The 14,411-nt window shown below is 48.9% G+C and overlaps 1 protein-coding gene across 1 annotated transcript in view; it reads right to left on the reverse strand.

Annotated features, from left to right (window-relative positions):
* The window catches only part of LOC119164659 (ATP-binding cassette sub-family C member 2), a 179,008-nt gene that overhangs the window by 72,005 nt on the left and 92,592 nt on the right, over positions 1 to 14,411 (reverse strand). The window contains exons 12-14 of the mRNA XM_075874522.1: positions 12,933 to 13,079; positions 3,814 to 3,910; positions 1,215 to 1,417 (exon numbers count right to left, since the gene is read on the reverse strand). Coding sequence (XP_075730637.1) covers positions 1,215 to 1,417; positions 3,814 to 3,910; positions 12,933 to 13,079 — 447 coding nt within the window. The remainder of the gene's footprint in view (positions 1 to 1,214; positions 1,418 to 3,813; positions 3,911 to 12,932; positions 13,080 to 14,411) is intronic.

A 14,411-nucleotide genomic window follows, 5' to 3' on the forward strand; every position in this document is an offset into this window, starting at 1 on the left:
CTTTATTTGAGAGTCCGTGAGGTTGTGAGACCTCTTCTCAGCTTCATACGTTTTCGCGAATTGGGCAAGTTGGTAGAAGTTCATGGTAGAATAGTTAACAGCGCAACGGGTTAGATGCGGTCAGGGCTGTGTTCCTCCTTTGTCTGTATCTAACCCATCACGCTTGTTAAAGCCTATTGCGCTTATATGTTCTACGATGTTCATTGGTTATAATGGTGAGTGCAACCGTGAGGGCTTCCGCCATGTTCGACGAGCTCGTTGATTGTCCTGAAGAAAAGGACGTGTTCCAACCATGGCAATACAAGCCACATTATATAGTGTGCTCCTGACAACATTACTGCGTGGTCAGATATTTTCCGCAGACAACATCGGTTGCTCCGCAGGTAAAGTATAAGTTTTAATGGTGGTTGCACGCGTGCCCTTCAATTAAAAAAAATCGCCATAAAAACCACATTGTGTTGCCTTTCGTTACTCGCGTGCGGCAAAGATGATTGGGTGGCAACGTTTTTTCGTTTCTCAGCCCCTTTATGGCTGATTTGACCACAGGCGCGTGTTCGCAAATTGGCAGCACCTAATAAATGCACGCATTTCTTCGTCATTACACTTTATCTATTTTACTGATAAGACCTCAATACAAAGCGTATCGCGCCAGCTTCCTCGGCTGGGTGAGTAGTGTTTCCCTCTTCCTCTGTTACTTCTCTATCCTTAACACGGATGATGCCAGACATAAAAGGTAAACTCCGCCTTTCGGAACCACGCAATGTTCATGCTAACAGGCGGTGTTTCTGTGCCATGGTCATCTACATGCCCTAGAACGAGAGTTCATCTATGTATTCAAAGAAAAAGTACTTTGGCACATCAAACAATGATGATACGCACCAAACTGATAACGTCGTGCAATTAGAGCTTCATACTTCAATACCACCTAAGACAGGCTCCTTCCATGTAAGGCGCTACGCAGAGGTGCCCAGGGGTTGGGATTGAGTGCATTGTATAAAACCCTGGGTGGCAAAATTATTTCACAGTGTCTCGCTAAGGCATGTCTTAAAATGAGGTTGCTTCCATAACAAAGTCGCCTCACACTTCAGTCAGCAAAGTTTATTCAATTAAATGTCTCTATTGGTCTCTGCTAAGCTCATACACCTGCTCGAATTTCGTGCGACGGATTAGAATAGACTGGAGGAGGCCCCTCGCTGCACTACTTGCCGACTTACCGTGGATGTGACTCTGCCTTCTATGACGTGCATATCACCCAGTATAGCAGAGAGCAGCGAGGATTTGCCGCTACCTACGAATCCGACAACGCCGACCAAAGACCCGGGTTTTACTTCCAGGCTGACGTCTTCAAGTTGGGCTTCAGATGTACCACCGTCCGGAAGGGACCAAGAAAAGGAACATTTCTCCACGTTGACTGCCCCTGAATGCCATAACAAGTAAATATGAATGCTATGTTACGCATATCAACTGTATTTACATTTAGGGATTACACCATCAAGTGTATGGCGGGAATTGTTTGACGACGTGCGTGACAGGACTGTGACATTGTTCATGTCGTGACCACCAAATCTTATTCGTTAAACCATCTTACTCTCGTATACTAGTTTTGGTTTACCCCAAGTTGAGGTGTGATCACGAGAGCACTCAGACGTAGGTGGCTAGATAGATGAATACACGAAACGACGCCAATAGTGCATGCATGGAATGGAAAAGCTTTATTTTTGTCCTGCAGGACGCGCCTATAGCGCGTAGCAGGCGTGTCCCACGTAAGAACCGACAGGGAGTAAGTACGCCAGGAAATGAAGGAGGGGGAGGATTGAAAGAGGAAGGAAACAAAGGTTAGCCAGTTCTCAGACCGGCCAGGAAATGGTTCGCATCTAAAAACGCATCAAGCATAGTGCAAAAGCATGTCTCTCAGCGCAGGCCAGCAGCTGATTTATTGGCAGATTACGTTTAACTGACAAGTAATAGGCATTTTTTACTGTCTTCATGCATTATTGTAGAAATAACGAGCTTATATATCACCAGGAGGCTGGAGTCAATGCACTTCATTCGACAACAATCGACTCAAACCGCTCACAGCGAAGCGTCGCTTTGTAAAGCACTCGCAGATTCAAACGACGCATTTTTATTTAGTATGAAGACTGGGATGGGCAATGTCTCGAAATAATCGTGTCATTTAGCGAATCTGATCTACGCGTTGGAGTCAAAATTGCACCGGTATAGCTCAAACTGAAGGCGGTGGCAACTAAAGTGTGTGCGTTACTTAGCCCTACACTGCCCTGCTTATATCCGTGAATACTTTACTACTGCATACGTGCCGCCAGCCACCTACCCACAAAATGCGTCGATGGTGCGGCCACTTGTGGGCCTACTTCGCGGCAAAGAAAAAAATTTTATATTTGAGCATGTCAGGGTGAAAAGTTGAAACGTTAAGGTCGATCCTCGTAAATAAAAGTCAGGGAACTTCAGATATCTGTCTTGTGTGTAAGGCAGGAAAAATTGATTAGATTGCAAAGAACTTGCAGGCATCTCTTTTTCTTTTTAATTAAAACAGATGCGGTGCCCCTTTCTGCGCACAGCATCGGGGTGCCTCGCCCGTCTTCCCCGAAAACATGATTGATTGATATGTGTGGTTTCACGTCCCAAAACCACCATATGATTATGAGAGACGCCTTAGTGCAGGGCTTCAAAATGTTCGACCATTTGGGGTTCTTTAACGTGCACCTAAATCTGAGGACACGGGCCTACAGCATTTCTGCCTCCATCGGAAATTCAACGGTGCAGCCACGCCCGACTTCGCCTGATTGCAATGTACCACACGAGACATTATACACGATAGGTAACAGGTTGCGAAATCATGTACAGATCTGTGCTCAAATTTCACATTGAGGAACAAGAGAATCATTGGTTAATTTTAATTTGGTGCCTGTTTCTGAGTTCTGCCGCAGGCTCTTTCCAGTTGATGTACCCGATACGGTCTCTTGAGCCGTTGTCACAGAAATATTAAGCGGAAAGTCAATATTTCTTGGGCCGGCATATTTCAGTCAGGGTAAGTGCACACACAGTGTCATGCCGTGTGTAGGCAAAGGATGTGAAGTAGATGCCTTCAAAGCACCCCGCTTGCATATTCCGTGCATTGGATCTACTGTTCCACGGAAGTCTGTGCCGGAGTTTAGGCAATGCCTCAATATGTACTTTATTGCAGAACTTCGTGGAAGGCGTGCAGCAGCCTCGGTGACCGAAACTATCGAGCATTATTTCTGTTTTCACCACTATAGTTTAACCTCTGCAAGAACCTCACTGGCGTCACTACCATGTGTTCTAGGCCAACCTTCCATATCTATCTTCAATGCTGCTATCTGACCGGTTCTAGAATATGCATTTCTTTTTCGGATGCCTTATATCTCAAGCTAAATCAGTTCAGATGACTTGTAAATATCCCTGGCTGATGCTCAGAATTTGGCTAATATTAGTCCGATTCATTATTGAGCGTGCTGGTAACATGTGAGTCGATTTTGCGTTGGGAAACCTAGACGAGATGAAGGAGAATACACACCGAGGCACATATGCAACTCTCGACTAATGCACACGTAAGCAGTACAAGTGGCACTTGCAAGAAGCTTATCACAATGATTTGGCAACAGCTGAACAAATGGGGTTTTCGAGAGCTTACTGGCTAATAGATAATGTAAACTATTGAACACAAACGCGTGCTTGTGACTTACGAAAAGTGGCGCGACGTACCAGAGCACACTAGCAAGCTATTGCTTACAGTGAACCACCAGTCAATTCAATATCAGTCAAGAACATTACCTTTCTTGGCTGATACTGATATCTTGCCATCACGGGTTGAGTTGTCCTGTTCTTCGGCAGTACAAAACTCGGCAATTCTCTTGAGTGCTAGCGTTGCCTGAAAATGAAATACAGTGGCTAGCAGAGGCAGGTAAGCATATCGATACATTTGAATATCTTTTAGACCAGGTATTGCAAAAATACAACAACCGTAGCGAGGTACATACATACGTACATGTATGTACCTCGTGTGTGGTTCGTGTACCTCATGTATGTACCTCGTGTGTGACACGTGTGGTTCTTTTGGTTTACGAAGAAAGCCGCTATCACTTTCCAGTGAGACGCGCGCTCGTTGTGATTGTTTGCGGGGAGCATTGTTATCACATTCTGTTAAGCGCAACGCAGGCCGCGTTTATCTTGCATGCCACTCTGGAACCGTGTGGATCATTCTTGAAACTTTGCATGCTTGACGCGCACATTTTAGTAACTTCTGGAGCTCCAGAAATAAATCGAGAACGCGATATGACGCGTGTATAAAAAGCCGGCGCAGTGCGTCACTAGTCAGTCTTTTTCCGTCGACCGACGACTGTTCACGCCGCTGTTGCTGTGAGTTGTGTTTGGCCTTGTTTTGCTGGGCACAAGTTCGCCCAATAAACAGTTCGCCCGACATCGCCCTGACTCCTGTGTGCTTGCTCTCAAGTGCTGCGTGTGTCACAACCGCGTGACATCTGGTGGAGGTGCTTCTCGGTCCATGTACCGTACGCCCCCGTCCAGCCGTGAGCCAAGCCCAAGCCGCCAAGAGGACGACGCCGACCCGGTAGTTCGAGTGAGCCGAAGACAACAAGGACTACCGCCCAAATACCTGCCGCTTCCCGACAAGGACAAGAAAACAAAGGCTGCTACGAAGCCGGCATCCACGATGACGGAAGCAAGGTCTTCGGCAACCGTGGTCGTCAACCAGCCCAGAGAGCCGCCTACCTTCCGCGGATCGACCTACGAAGACCCGGAAAGCTGGCTTGACATTTACGACCGCGTCGCAGCCCTCAATAAGTGGGACCCGGACGACAAGCTGCGTCATGTGTATTTTTACGTGAAAGACGCCGCAGGGACTTGGTTCGAGAACCGCGAGTCAACGCTTCGAACCTGGGACGACTTCCGCGTTGCTTTCCTGCGCACCTTTGCAAGCGTCGTGCGGAAGGAAAGAGCCGCATCACTGCTTGAAACTCGGGTGCAGCTCCCCAACGAAAACGTAACGATCTTCACGGAGGAGATGACGCGACTTTTCCGCCACGCCGACGCCGACATGTCTGAGGACAAGAAGGTTCGCCTGCTTATGCGAGGAGTGAAGCAGGAGCTCTTCGCCGGACTGATTAGAAACCCGCCAAAGACAGTACAAGAATTCCTCTCCGAGGCTACCACCATCGAGAAGACTCTTGAAATGCGGACCCCCCAATACGATCGGCGCATGTCGCCAGACGTCGCAGAAGTCCGAGGACTCTGCCCCGACGACCTGCGCGAGACCATACGCGCAATTGTTCGTGAAGAACTGCGCCGCACGTTGCCATCGTCTCAGCCCCAAGTCGCCTCTCTCGAAGACGTAGTCCGCGAGGAACTACAGCGCTCCCTGAGCGTTCCTGAACGGCCACAGCCCCAACCAGAGGCGATGACCTACGCCGCTACTGCACCTGTCGCCGCTCCTCGCCAACGCCAGGACCCAACGTCTCCGCAGTTTCGTCGCCAACCACCGCCGCCACCCCCGACGCCTTCCCGCTCGCCAGTAATCCAGCGCTCGCCGAGGAAAACTGACGTTTGGCGCACCCCGAACCACCGCCCACTATGCTACCACTGCGGCGAAGCCGGGCACACCTACCGCTACTGCCAGTACCGTGAGATGGGACTGCGTGGCTTCGACGTGAACGCGCCGCGTCCGCGCCCAGGTGAGCGACCTCGCGACATCGCCGACTACATCGCCGGATCGCAGTGGCAACGACGACGACCATCCCGTTCACCTTCGCCTGGCCGCTACGCCTCTCCGGATCGCCGCCAGTACACCGGCCCTAACCGGGGCCGATCCCCAAGCCCCTACCCGGGAAACTAAAGGCAGCAACCGATGGAGGTACGGTTGCTGCACGACGCAATGCCGAAGATCCTCCTTCACCGCCGCCGCCGCTGCCGATGACGACGACCACGACGCACGAACTTTCCCGACGTAGTCGCAGTACGCCGCCTGAGCAGAGTCTTCACGACAGAGCCTCGCCGCCGACGCGACATAGCAGCGCCGGACCAAGCCGACGCAGCCGTGATCCAACGCCCCGACCTAACCGGAACGCCAGACGACGAACCACCGACCTCGACGTGATCATCGACGGCCACAGCGTCACCGCCCTAGTCGATACCGGCGCCGACTACTCTGTTATCAGTGGTCTCTTCGCCGCTAAGCTCAAGAAGGTAAAGACTGCATGGGAAGGACCGGATATCCGAACAGCAGAGGGCCACCTTATAACACCGACTGGAACCTGCACGGCAAGAGTCACGATTCACAGCCAGACGTATTCTGTGAGTTTTGTGGTCCTGCAGCAATGCTCGCGAGACGTCATTTTAGGCATGGATTTCCTGGACCAGCAAGGCGCAGTCATCGACCTAAGTTCCAGGTCAATCACGCTGTCCACGGATAATGCAACGGCGTCAGACTGCAACGTCGCTCACAATGCCTTGAATGTAACAGAAGAGCAGGTAACCATCCCGCCACTGTCGAGCGTCATCATTTCCGTCGGCACCAAAGCGTCTACCAACTTACAAGGTGTCATCGAAGGCGACCAGCACCTGCTCCTAGACCGTCAGATGTGCGTCGCAAGAGGCATAGCCAAGCTTCATAACGGCGAAGCCAAGGTAATGGTGACGAACTTCAGCAACGAATATAGGCACTTGAATAGGGGAACGACAGTGGCACATCTAAGCGAATTTGTGGAAACGAGCAATGCCTTCACCCTCACCGATTCTCAGGGAGCCGCAACGTCGACAGCAGTTTCCGCGCCCGCCTTCGACGTAAGTCAAGGCCTTTCCAGGCAGCAACAAAAGGAGCTCAAAGCCTTACTCCACCAATACAAGGACTGCTTCTCGTCGTCATCGAGGCTTCGTCAGACCCCTCTCGCGAAACATCGCATCACAACCGACGTATATGCCCGTCCGCTCCGTCAGAGCCCCTACCGAGTTTCTGCACGGGAACGCGAGGCCATCAAGCAACAAGTCGACGAAATGCTGCGTGACGACATCATTCAGCCGTCTACGAGCCCGTGGGCATCACCCGTGGTGTTAGTGAGGAAGAAGGACGGAACCCTACGTTTTTGCGTCGATTATCGTCGCCTGAACAAGATCACGAAGAAAGACGTGTATCCCCTCCCACGGGTAGACGATGCTCTGGACAGACTCTACAACGCCAAGTATTTTTCGTCGATGGACCTCAAAACCGGCTACTGGCAAATCGAAGTAGACGAGAGAGACCAAGAGAAGACTGCCTTCATAACACCAGACGGCCTGTTCGAGTTTAAGGTCATGCCCTTTGGTCTTTGCTCGGCGCCCGCGACGTTCCAACGGGTTATGGACACAGTACTCGCAGGCTTGAAGTGGCAGACTTGCCTCGTCTACTTGGACGACGTAGTCGTATTTTCTTCCAACTTCGACGAGCACCTCCGGCGCCTTGAAGCTGTTCTTCGGGTAATCAAAGCCTCGGGACTTACCCTGAAGCCAGAAAAGTGCCGCTTCGCCTACGAGGAGCTATTGTTCCTTGGCCACGTTATCAGCAAGTCGGGAGTGCTCCCTGATCCACAGAAAACAGCTGCGATCGCCGACTTTCCTGCACCCACCGACAAGAAAGCAATACGCCGATTTCTTGGCCTCTGCGCTTATTACAGGCGCTTCGTGAAGAACTTTTCGCGGATCGCCGAGCCGCTGACGTACCTCACGAAGGCCGACGTCGACTTCAAATGGGAAACGCCGCAAGTCGAGGCATTTCAAGAATTAAAGCGACGCCTGCAAACGCCGCCAATACTGGCGCACTTCGACGAAGAAGCCGACACCGAAATTCACACGGACGCAAGCAGCACAGGGCTCGGCGCCGTGCTCGTGCAGAGGACCGACGGACTTGAAAGGGTCATCAGTTACGCTAGCCGGTCACTTTCGAAGGCAGAAGCCAATTATTCCACGACAGAAAAGGAATGCCTTGCCATCATCTGGGCTACATCAAAGTTCCGCCCCTACCTGTACGGCAGGCCTTTCAAAGTCGTGAGTGACCACCACGCCTTGTGTTGGCTAGCTAACTTGAAGGATCCATCAGGGCGCCTCGCACGGTGGAGTCTCAGACTACAAGAATTTGACATCACCGTCGTCTACAAGAGCGGACGAAAGCACTCCGACGCCGACTGCTTGTCTCGCGCCCCTGTCGATCCGCCGCCCCAGGATGACCGGGACGACGACTCTTTCCTGGGACCCATAAGTACCGACGACTTCGCGGAACGCCAACGAGCTGACCCAGAGCTCAAGATCCTCATGGACTACCTGCAAGGCAAGACCGCCGACGTGCCGAAAGTATTCCGCCGAGGACTGGCTTCGTTTTTCCTGCGGAACAACGTCCTCCTGAAGAAGAACTTCTCGCCGCTCCGCGCCGACCACCTCCTCGTGGTGCCTTCAGCGTTACGTCCAGAGGTTCTGGAAGCATTACATGACGACCTGACAGCCGGACATCTTGGTGTTTCCCGCACGCTGTCACGAATACAAGAGAAGTACTATTGGCCTCGCCTCACTGCCGACGTCTCCCACTACGTAAAGACATGCAGAGACTGTCAGCGACGCAAGACGCCGACAACTAGGCCAGCCGGACTTCTGCAACCCATCGAACCACCTCGACGGCCATTCCAACAAATCGGCATGGACTTACTGGGGCCGTTCCCGACGTCAACTTCTGGCAACAAATGAATTGTCGTAGCGACTGACTACCTCACCCGCTATGCCGAAACAAGGGCCTTGCCCAAGGGCACTGCTGCCGAGGTCGCCAAGTTTTTCATTGAGAACATCGTCCTCCGCCACGGAGCCCCCGAGGTCCTCATCACCGACAGAGGTACGGCCTTTACGACTGACCTAACGGAGGCGATCTTGAGGTACAGTCAGACAAGCCACCGCAGAACCACCGCGTACCACCCACAGACGAATGGCCTCACCGAGCGTCTAAATAAGACCATTGCCGACATGCTGGCCATGTACGTGGATGTCGAACACAAGACGTGGGACGCCATACTCCCGTATGTAACTTTCGCGTACAACACGGCCGTGCAGGAAACGACGCAGTTTGCTCCATACAAGCTCGTCTACGGACGGAGCCCAACAACGACGCTCGACGCCATGCTACCGGTCGGCACCGACGAAGAAGACCTCGACGTCGCCAGCTACCTGGATCGCGCTGAAGAAGCTCGACAGCTAGCCCGCCTGCATATCAATAGCCAACAGACGGTCGACAGGCGCCACTACAACCTTCGACGACGCCACACCGAATACCAACCCGGCGACCTTGTCTGGGTCTGGACGCCGATACGACGACGGGGATTGTCTGAGAAGCTCTTGCGACGCTACTTTGGACCCTACAAGGTAGTCCGACGTCGTGGTGAACTGGACTATGAGGTCGTGCCCGATGGCTTAACGTCATCCCAACGACGCCGTGCACGACCCGAAGTCGTACACGTGGTGCGACGTAAACCTTATTATGCGCGTTGATTAGCTGTGACGCATTGTTAATGTAATTTATTGCATGTACTCTCTCTTATGTTCTGTCTTTAGCATCGGGACGATGTTTTTTTTTCAGGGGGGGTAGTGACACGTGTGGTTCTTTTGGTTTACGAAGAAAGCCGCTATCACTTTCCAGTGACACGCGCGCTCGTTGTGATTGTTTGCGGGGAGCATTGTTATCACATTCTGTTAAGCGCAACGCAGGCCGCGTTTATCTTGCATGCCACTCTGGAACCGTGTGGATCATTCTTGAAACTTTGCATGCTTGACGCGCACATTTTAGTAACTTCTGGAGCTCCAGAAATAAATCGAGAACGCGATATGACGCGTGTATAAAAAGCCGGCGCAGTGCGTCACTAGTCAGTCTTTTTCCGTCGACCGACGACTGTTCACGCCGCTGTTGCTGTGAGTTGTGTTTGGCCTTGTTTTGCTGGGCACAAGTTCGCCCAATAAACAGTTCGCCCGACATCGCCCTGACTCCTGTGTGCTTCCTCTCAAGTGCTGCGTGTGTCACAACCGCGTGACAATACATACATACATACATACATACATACATACATACATACATACATACATACATACGAGACTATAGCGTTGACTTCAACCTAAGTTTGATTATGGGAATCTATGCCTACTTAATAAACAACAAATACCAAGCACCGTATCATCATATAGAAAGAACGCATGTATACCGCACATCTGTCGCCAATCTGATCGCGTCAAAAAGGTGGGATCGCGTTATGATGGTAACAATGCTTTCACCGCGAAAAGCAACATGGGCTCCATCTGTGCAACACTACAGAGGTGCATGTGCAGTAATAAAGACCACACAAAGGCTAAGTATATTTTTAGGCATGGTATGTAAAGAAAGGAGGCATTGCATTACCTAGAAATTGCACGTGTCTTGCTTCTTGCTCCTGCAATGTTATTCGCAAGCCTTTTTCGTGCGGACGTGACTATATCGGCCCGGCGGGTAGATGTTTGAACAACAGGCTTAGAAGGCGTTTCAGCTCTCTCAAAGGTTCAGGATACCTACATCTTGTGATAGATTGTTGGCAGTGTGGTTGTGAACCGCTTTTAACTGAAACAACAGTGTTGTACCGGTAGCACAGTAAGCTGTCCTGAGACACCATCGAAGCTTTTTTTATTATTCAAAGGAACCGTCTCGTGTGTGGCAGACAGCCTTCCATGAGGCTATACCTCGGCGAGTTAGCTTCCGGCGTATCATGTGCATGTTCCGTGTGAATGACCACAATACTGCTCGCAGTGACAGTCGTTCCGCAACGGACTCGATCAACTGGACAACCAGATTTTTTCGGACAAAATAATCCTGCGCCACCAACAGGATATTACGAAGAAGGCTGTGCAGGTGCTCCTGTGCCTTCTGTGTTCAACCAGCCTCCGCAAGTGACTCTGATCAGAACGCCCTGTATGTGTGTGCATAGACACTATTTTTATTTTCCTTTGTCTCTCTCTCTCTCTCTCTCTCTCTATCCTCATTTCGACTCTTTTTCCCCACCCCCGTACAGAGTATCGAACCAGTTTTTCAACCAGGTAAACCTCCCTTTATCTTCATTTTATTTATTTCTCTATCTTCCTTACAGCTCTGAGGAACTGCTGAAGATATTTAAAAAAAAACGAACGTGGACAAGTGGCTGGGACAGTGATGTCACTTTCCACGCCAGGTTGATGAACTGGTACCGACTGTGTTCTTGTGTATGTGCTGTGTGATGTACTTTTTTCCTTTCTTTCCTCTCCGTCTTTCCATCTCCCCGTATGATTTCCACATGTAGGGTAGCAAACCGGTTATCCTGGGCTGGTTTACCTCCATACAATTTATTCTCACTTTATTCTTTTACAGCTAACTTGGTTACTTCGATTTCCGCGTTAATAAGTCTCGAGCTTTGGAATATGTTTTCTGTATATCTCTTGCTTTCAGTTTCTGGCATGTTTTGACTGCCTGTTGCATGTATCATTTTTTTTTGCAAGGGCTGATCAAGATGTTGTGACATGATACACTTCAAATTTGGACGAGTTGTTCGTGCTTAGATGACAATTTCGTTTTTTGATCTTTGCTGGTCGATAAATAGGCGTGAATTCTGATAATAAACTTGGAAATTAGCGCTCGCCTTGTGTTTGAATGTTTGTACTTGGCTACCGTCTTCGTATTTTTGCGCTGCCTGATGTCATATGAATTCTTAAAAGCTCACCCTGATTACAGTTTTGGTAAGCACTTGAATTAATCGCGCCTTCTTCAAGAGCGTGTTCAGCAAATGATATTTTCACAGAAATAATCCTACCCGAAAAAGGTAATAGCCGACCTGTTTCTTGGACGTCATATTTCTCTGTTACTACAGGTGATTATCCGATGTTACTGAGTGCTGCCTTTTGCTGCTTGACGAAAACTGCATTATATTGAAGCATGTTGCAGAAACACCTGGATTGGAGTTTACTGGAGCTTTTAGGTAAAACTGCGGTAACTAAGTAACGCATCATTTATGCGAGATACTTTTGCATCAAAAGAACAACGGGCAATTACGGGGTACTCATGCCTGTAGCCGTGTTTTGTTTCTCAACTTGTTCGCCGAGCCATGGGGGCTACGTGATGCCTTTCGTGATCGATCTCCGTCACGTCGCATACTGTGAGGTTATTTCGGCCACAACAAGGGCCTCCACAAACCGGACAGCTTCTATTTGCATCTACACTACAAACGCTCAGCCAATAAGATGAGTCGGACTCATGGCGTCCCAAAACAGTACACCGCTTCGAAACAAAGACAGGTGAAAACATGACGCCGCGCCACGCTGCAACCCGTAGCCACGGTATGATTTGACGTGTGTGTGATCTTTTTCTTATTGAAAGCGTCATGCACTGAAGTCAAAGTAATGTCGTTTCCATCTACATCGTTTGATTATGGATGGGTCATCTTATTTTTTAGCCTATACTTATCATTACTTCAGGACGAAGGCCTCTGTCAGGTATACCTATTTTACCCATCTTTTACATAATTATTTCAGACGCGACCAATAAAAAGATAAATAGGGCAATCTCCTACCTATGGCTTTCGCCTTTGTGTCTTAGGAGAATGCATAGGAGACACTAAAATTATTTTGTGTGAAAACACAAATATATTTTGACCCCTGGTCAGATGAGCCCATGGATATATGCGTGCGCAGACTTCTCCTTGAGGGGAGGCGAATGTTCTTCGCAGCGCCCCTCCTCCCTATTCTGTTAATGTATAAGGTAGATGTTGCCTCCCTTCATGTTGGGCGACCGGTGGCGGGAAGGGGGGGTGTCGCCACCCCTTTGCCACACTGCCATCCACACGCATGCATATGGGTGTGATATTATTCACTTTACTTACTTGACTGAGATTTCTCAGGGCCTGTCCGCAGGTGCTCATGGCGAGGTCTGTTGTGTACAGCAACGAGACACAAGTAAAAACCAATGCTGGTGTGAGAACGATGCCCGGTTCCAGTATCGGTAGAGTGGAGAACAAGATGATCATAAGCTGTCAAGTAAATTGTCATGACACAGCAGAAGGTTAATAATTAGTGTATTATTGTGTGAGAAAGCATACTCTCTACAACTTTTCTTATGTATGTACGTATTTATACAGAACTATTGCAACCAAAATAAAGCGGAAACATCATTGTTATTGAATGTTTATAGTTTAGGGGCGGTTGTGTGGATTTATGTTACATGCCGTCTGAAACAAGATATTCCCTCTGCTGAATTGTTAAAAGGAGCTTTCTACTGTAGTTGTGATCTCTATAAGTGATTTCGCCAAAGTAATATAGCTCACACAAAGCGACTTCATAATTCAAATCATATTGAGCTTTTGTTTTATTGCCAAATCTTTCAAAAATAGGAGATACAAAAACGACATACAATCCAATCGGCATCTACTAAAACAAAAGAATTACTAATGAACATTTTTTATGGTTTGGTTTGGTTTGCTTTATTCAAGGCAAAATTGAACAAGCTTGCCTTGGGGGACATGACTAAAGGCTAAGTAAATGCCTGACTTGGCAGGCATTTACTTAATGCCTGACTTGGCAGGAATTCGCCATATTAATGGCAAATTGTCGAAGAAAACAGAGAGCTAAAACTTCACGCACATATTTATTACCTGACGACCACGAAATGATAAGAAAACAACAAAATATGTTTTCATAAGATTTACATTGCTAATAAATTACGTATTTACTATTTACCATGTGTTGATTTTGAGAACCCCCAGAAGTGTTATCAGGGAATCATCCAAACTTCCCAAACGAAATAAACAATTGGTCATTTCACTCAATTCACAGGAAAGGAAAGTAATCTTAGTCCTTTTTTTCTTGCTCTTCTTCTGATTAGAATACATTGATCCTCCCTACAAAGTATTCCTGCACATCACTTAGTTTTTGCAGCGCTGCCTCAGAGAATGGCTTGCATTTCACTAAGTCGTGTGATTGCTCGTGTTAGGTGACGTTAACTGACGCCATAGTGACGTAAAGATGACGTCGTTGGAGCTAGAAAGCAGTCCCCCCCCCCCCCCCCCCCCCTGAAAAAAAATTAGAATCTTCAATTTAGCATGAAGGTATACTCGAACACATACACACACGCACACAAAAATGCGTGACGCACAAAATTTAGAGACAAGGGACGCCATATTTACGTCATGTACGTCATACAATGAATATTTTTCTCATCACGGCACAAGATACCGAAGGCTGATTTTCCTATCTAAGGCTTTCGCTTTGATAACGTTGATACTACGAAGACCTATTAAGGCGAAAGCGTGCGATGTTTTCGCCTTGCCTTTCTCGGCTTGTATAAAGGTGTCAGCTGAGAGTGC

The sequence above is a fragment of the Rhipicephalus microplus genome, chromosome 9, assembly GCF_043290135.1.
Source record: "Rhipicephalus microplus isolate Deutch F79 chromosome 9, USDA_Rmic, whole genome shotgun sequence".
NCBI classification, from domain to species: domain Eukaryota; kingdom Metazoa; phylum Arthropoda; class Arachnida; order Ixodida; family Ixodidae; genus Rhipicephalus; species Rhipicephalus microplus.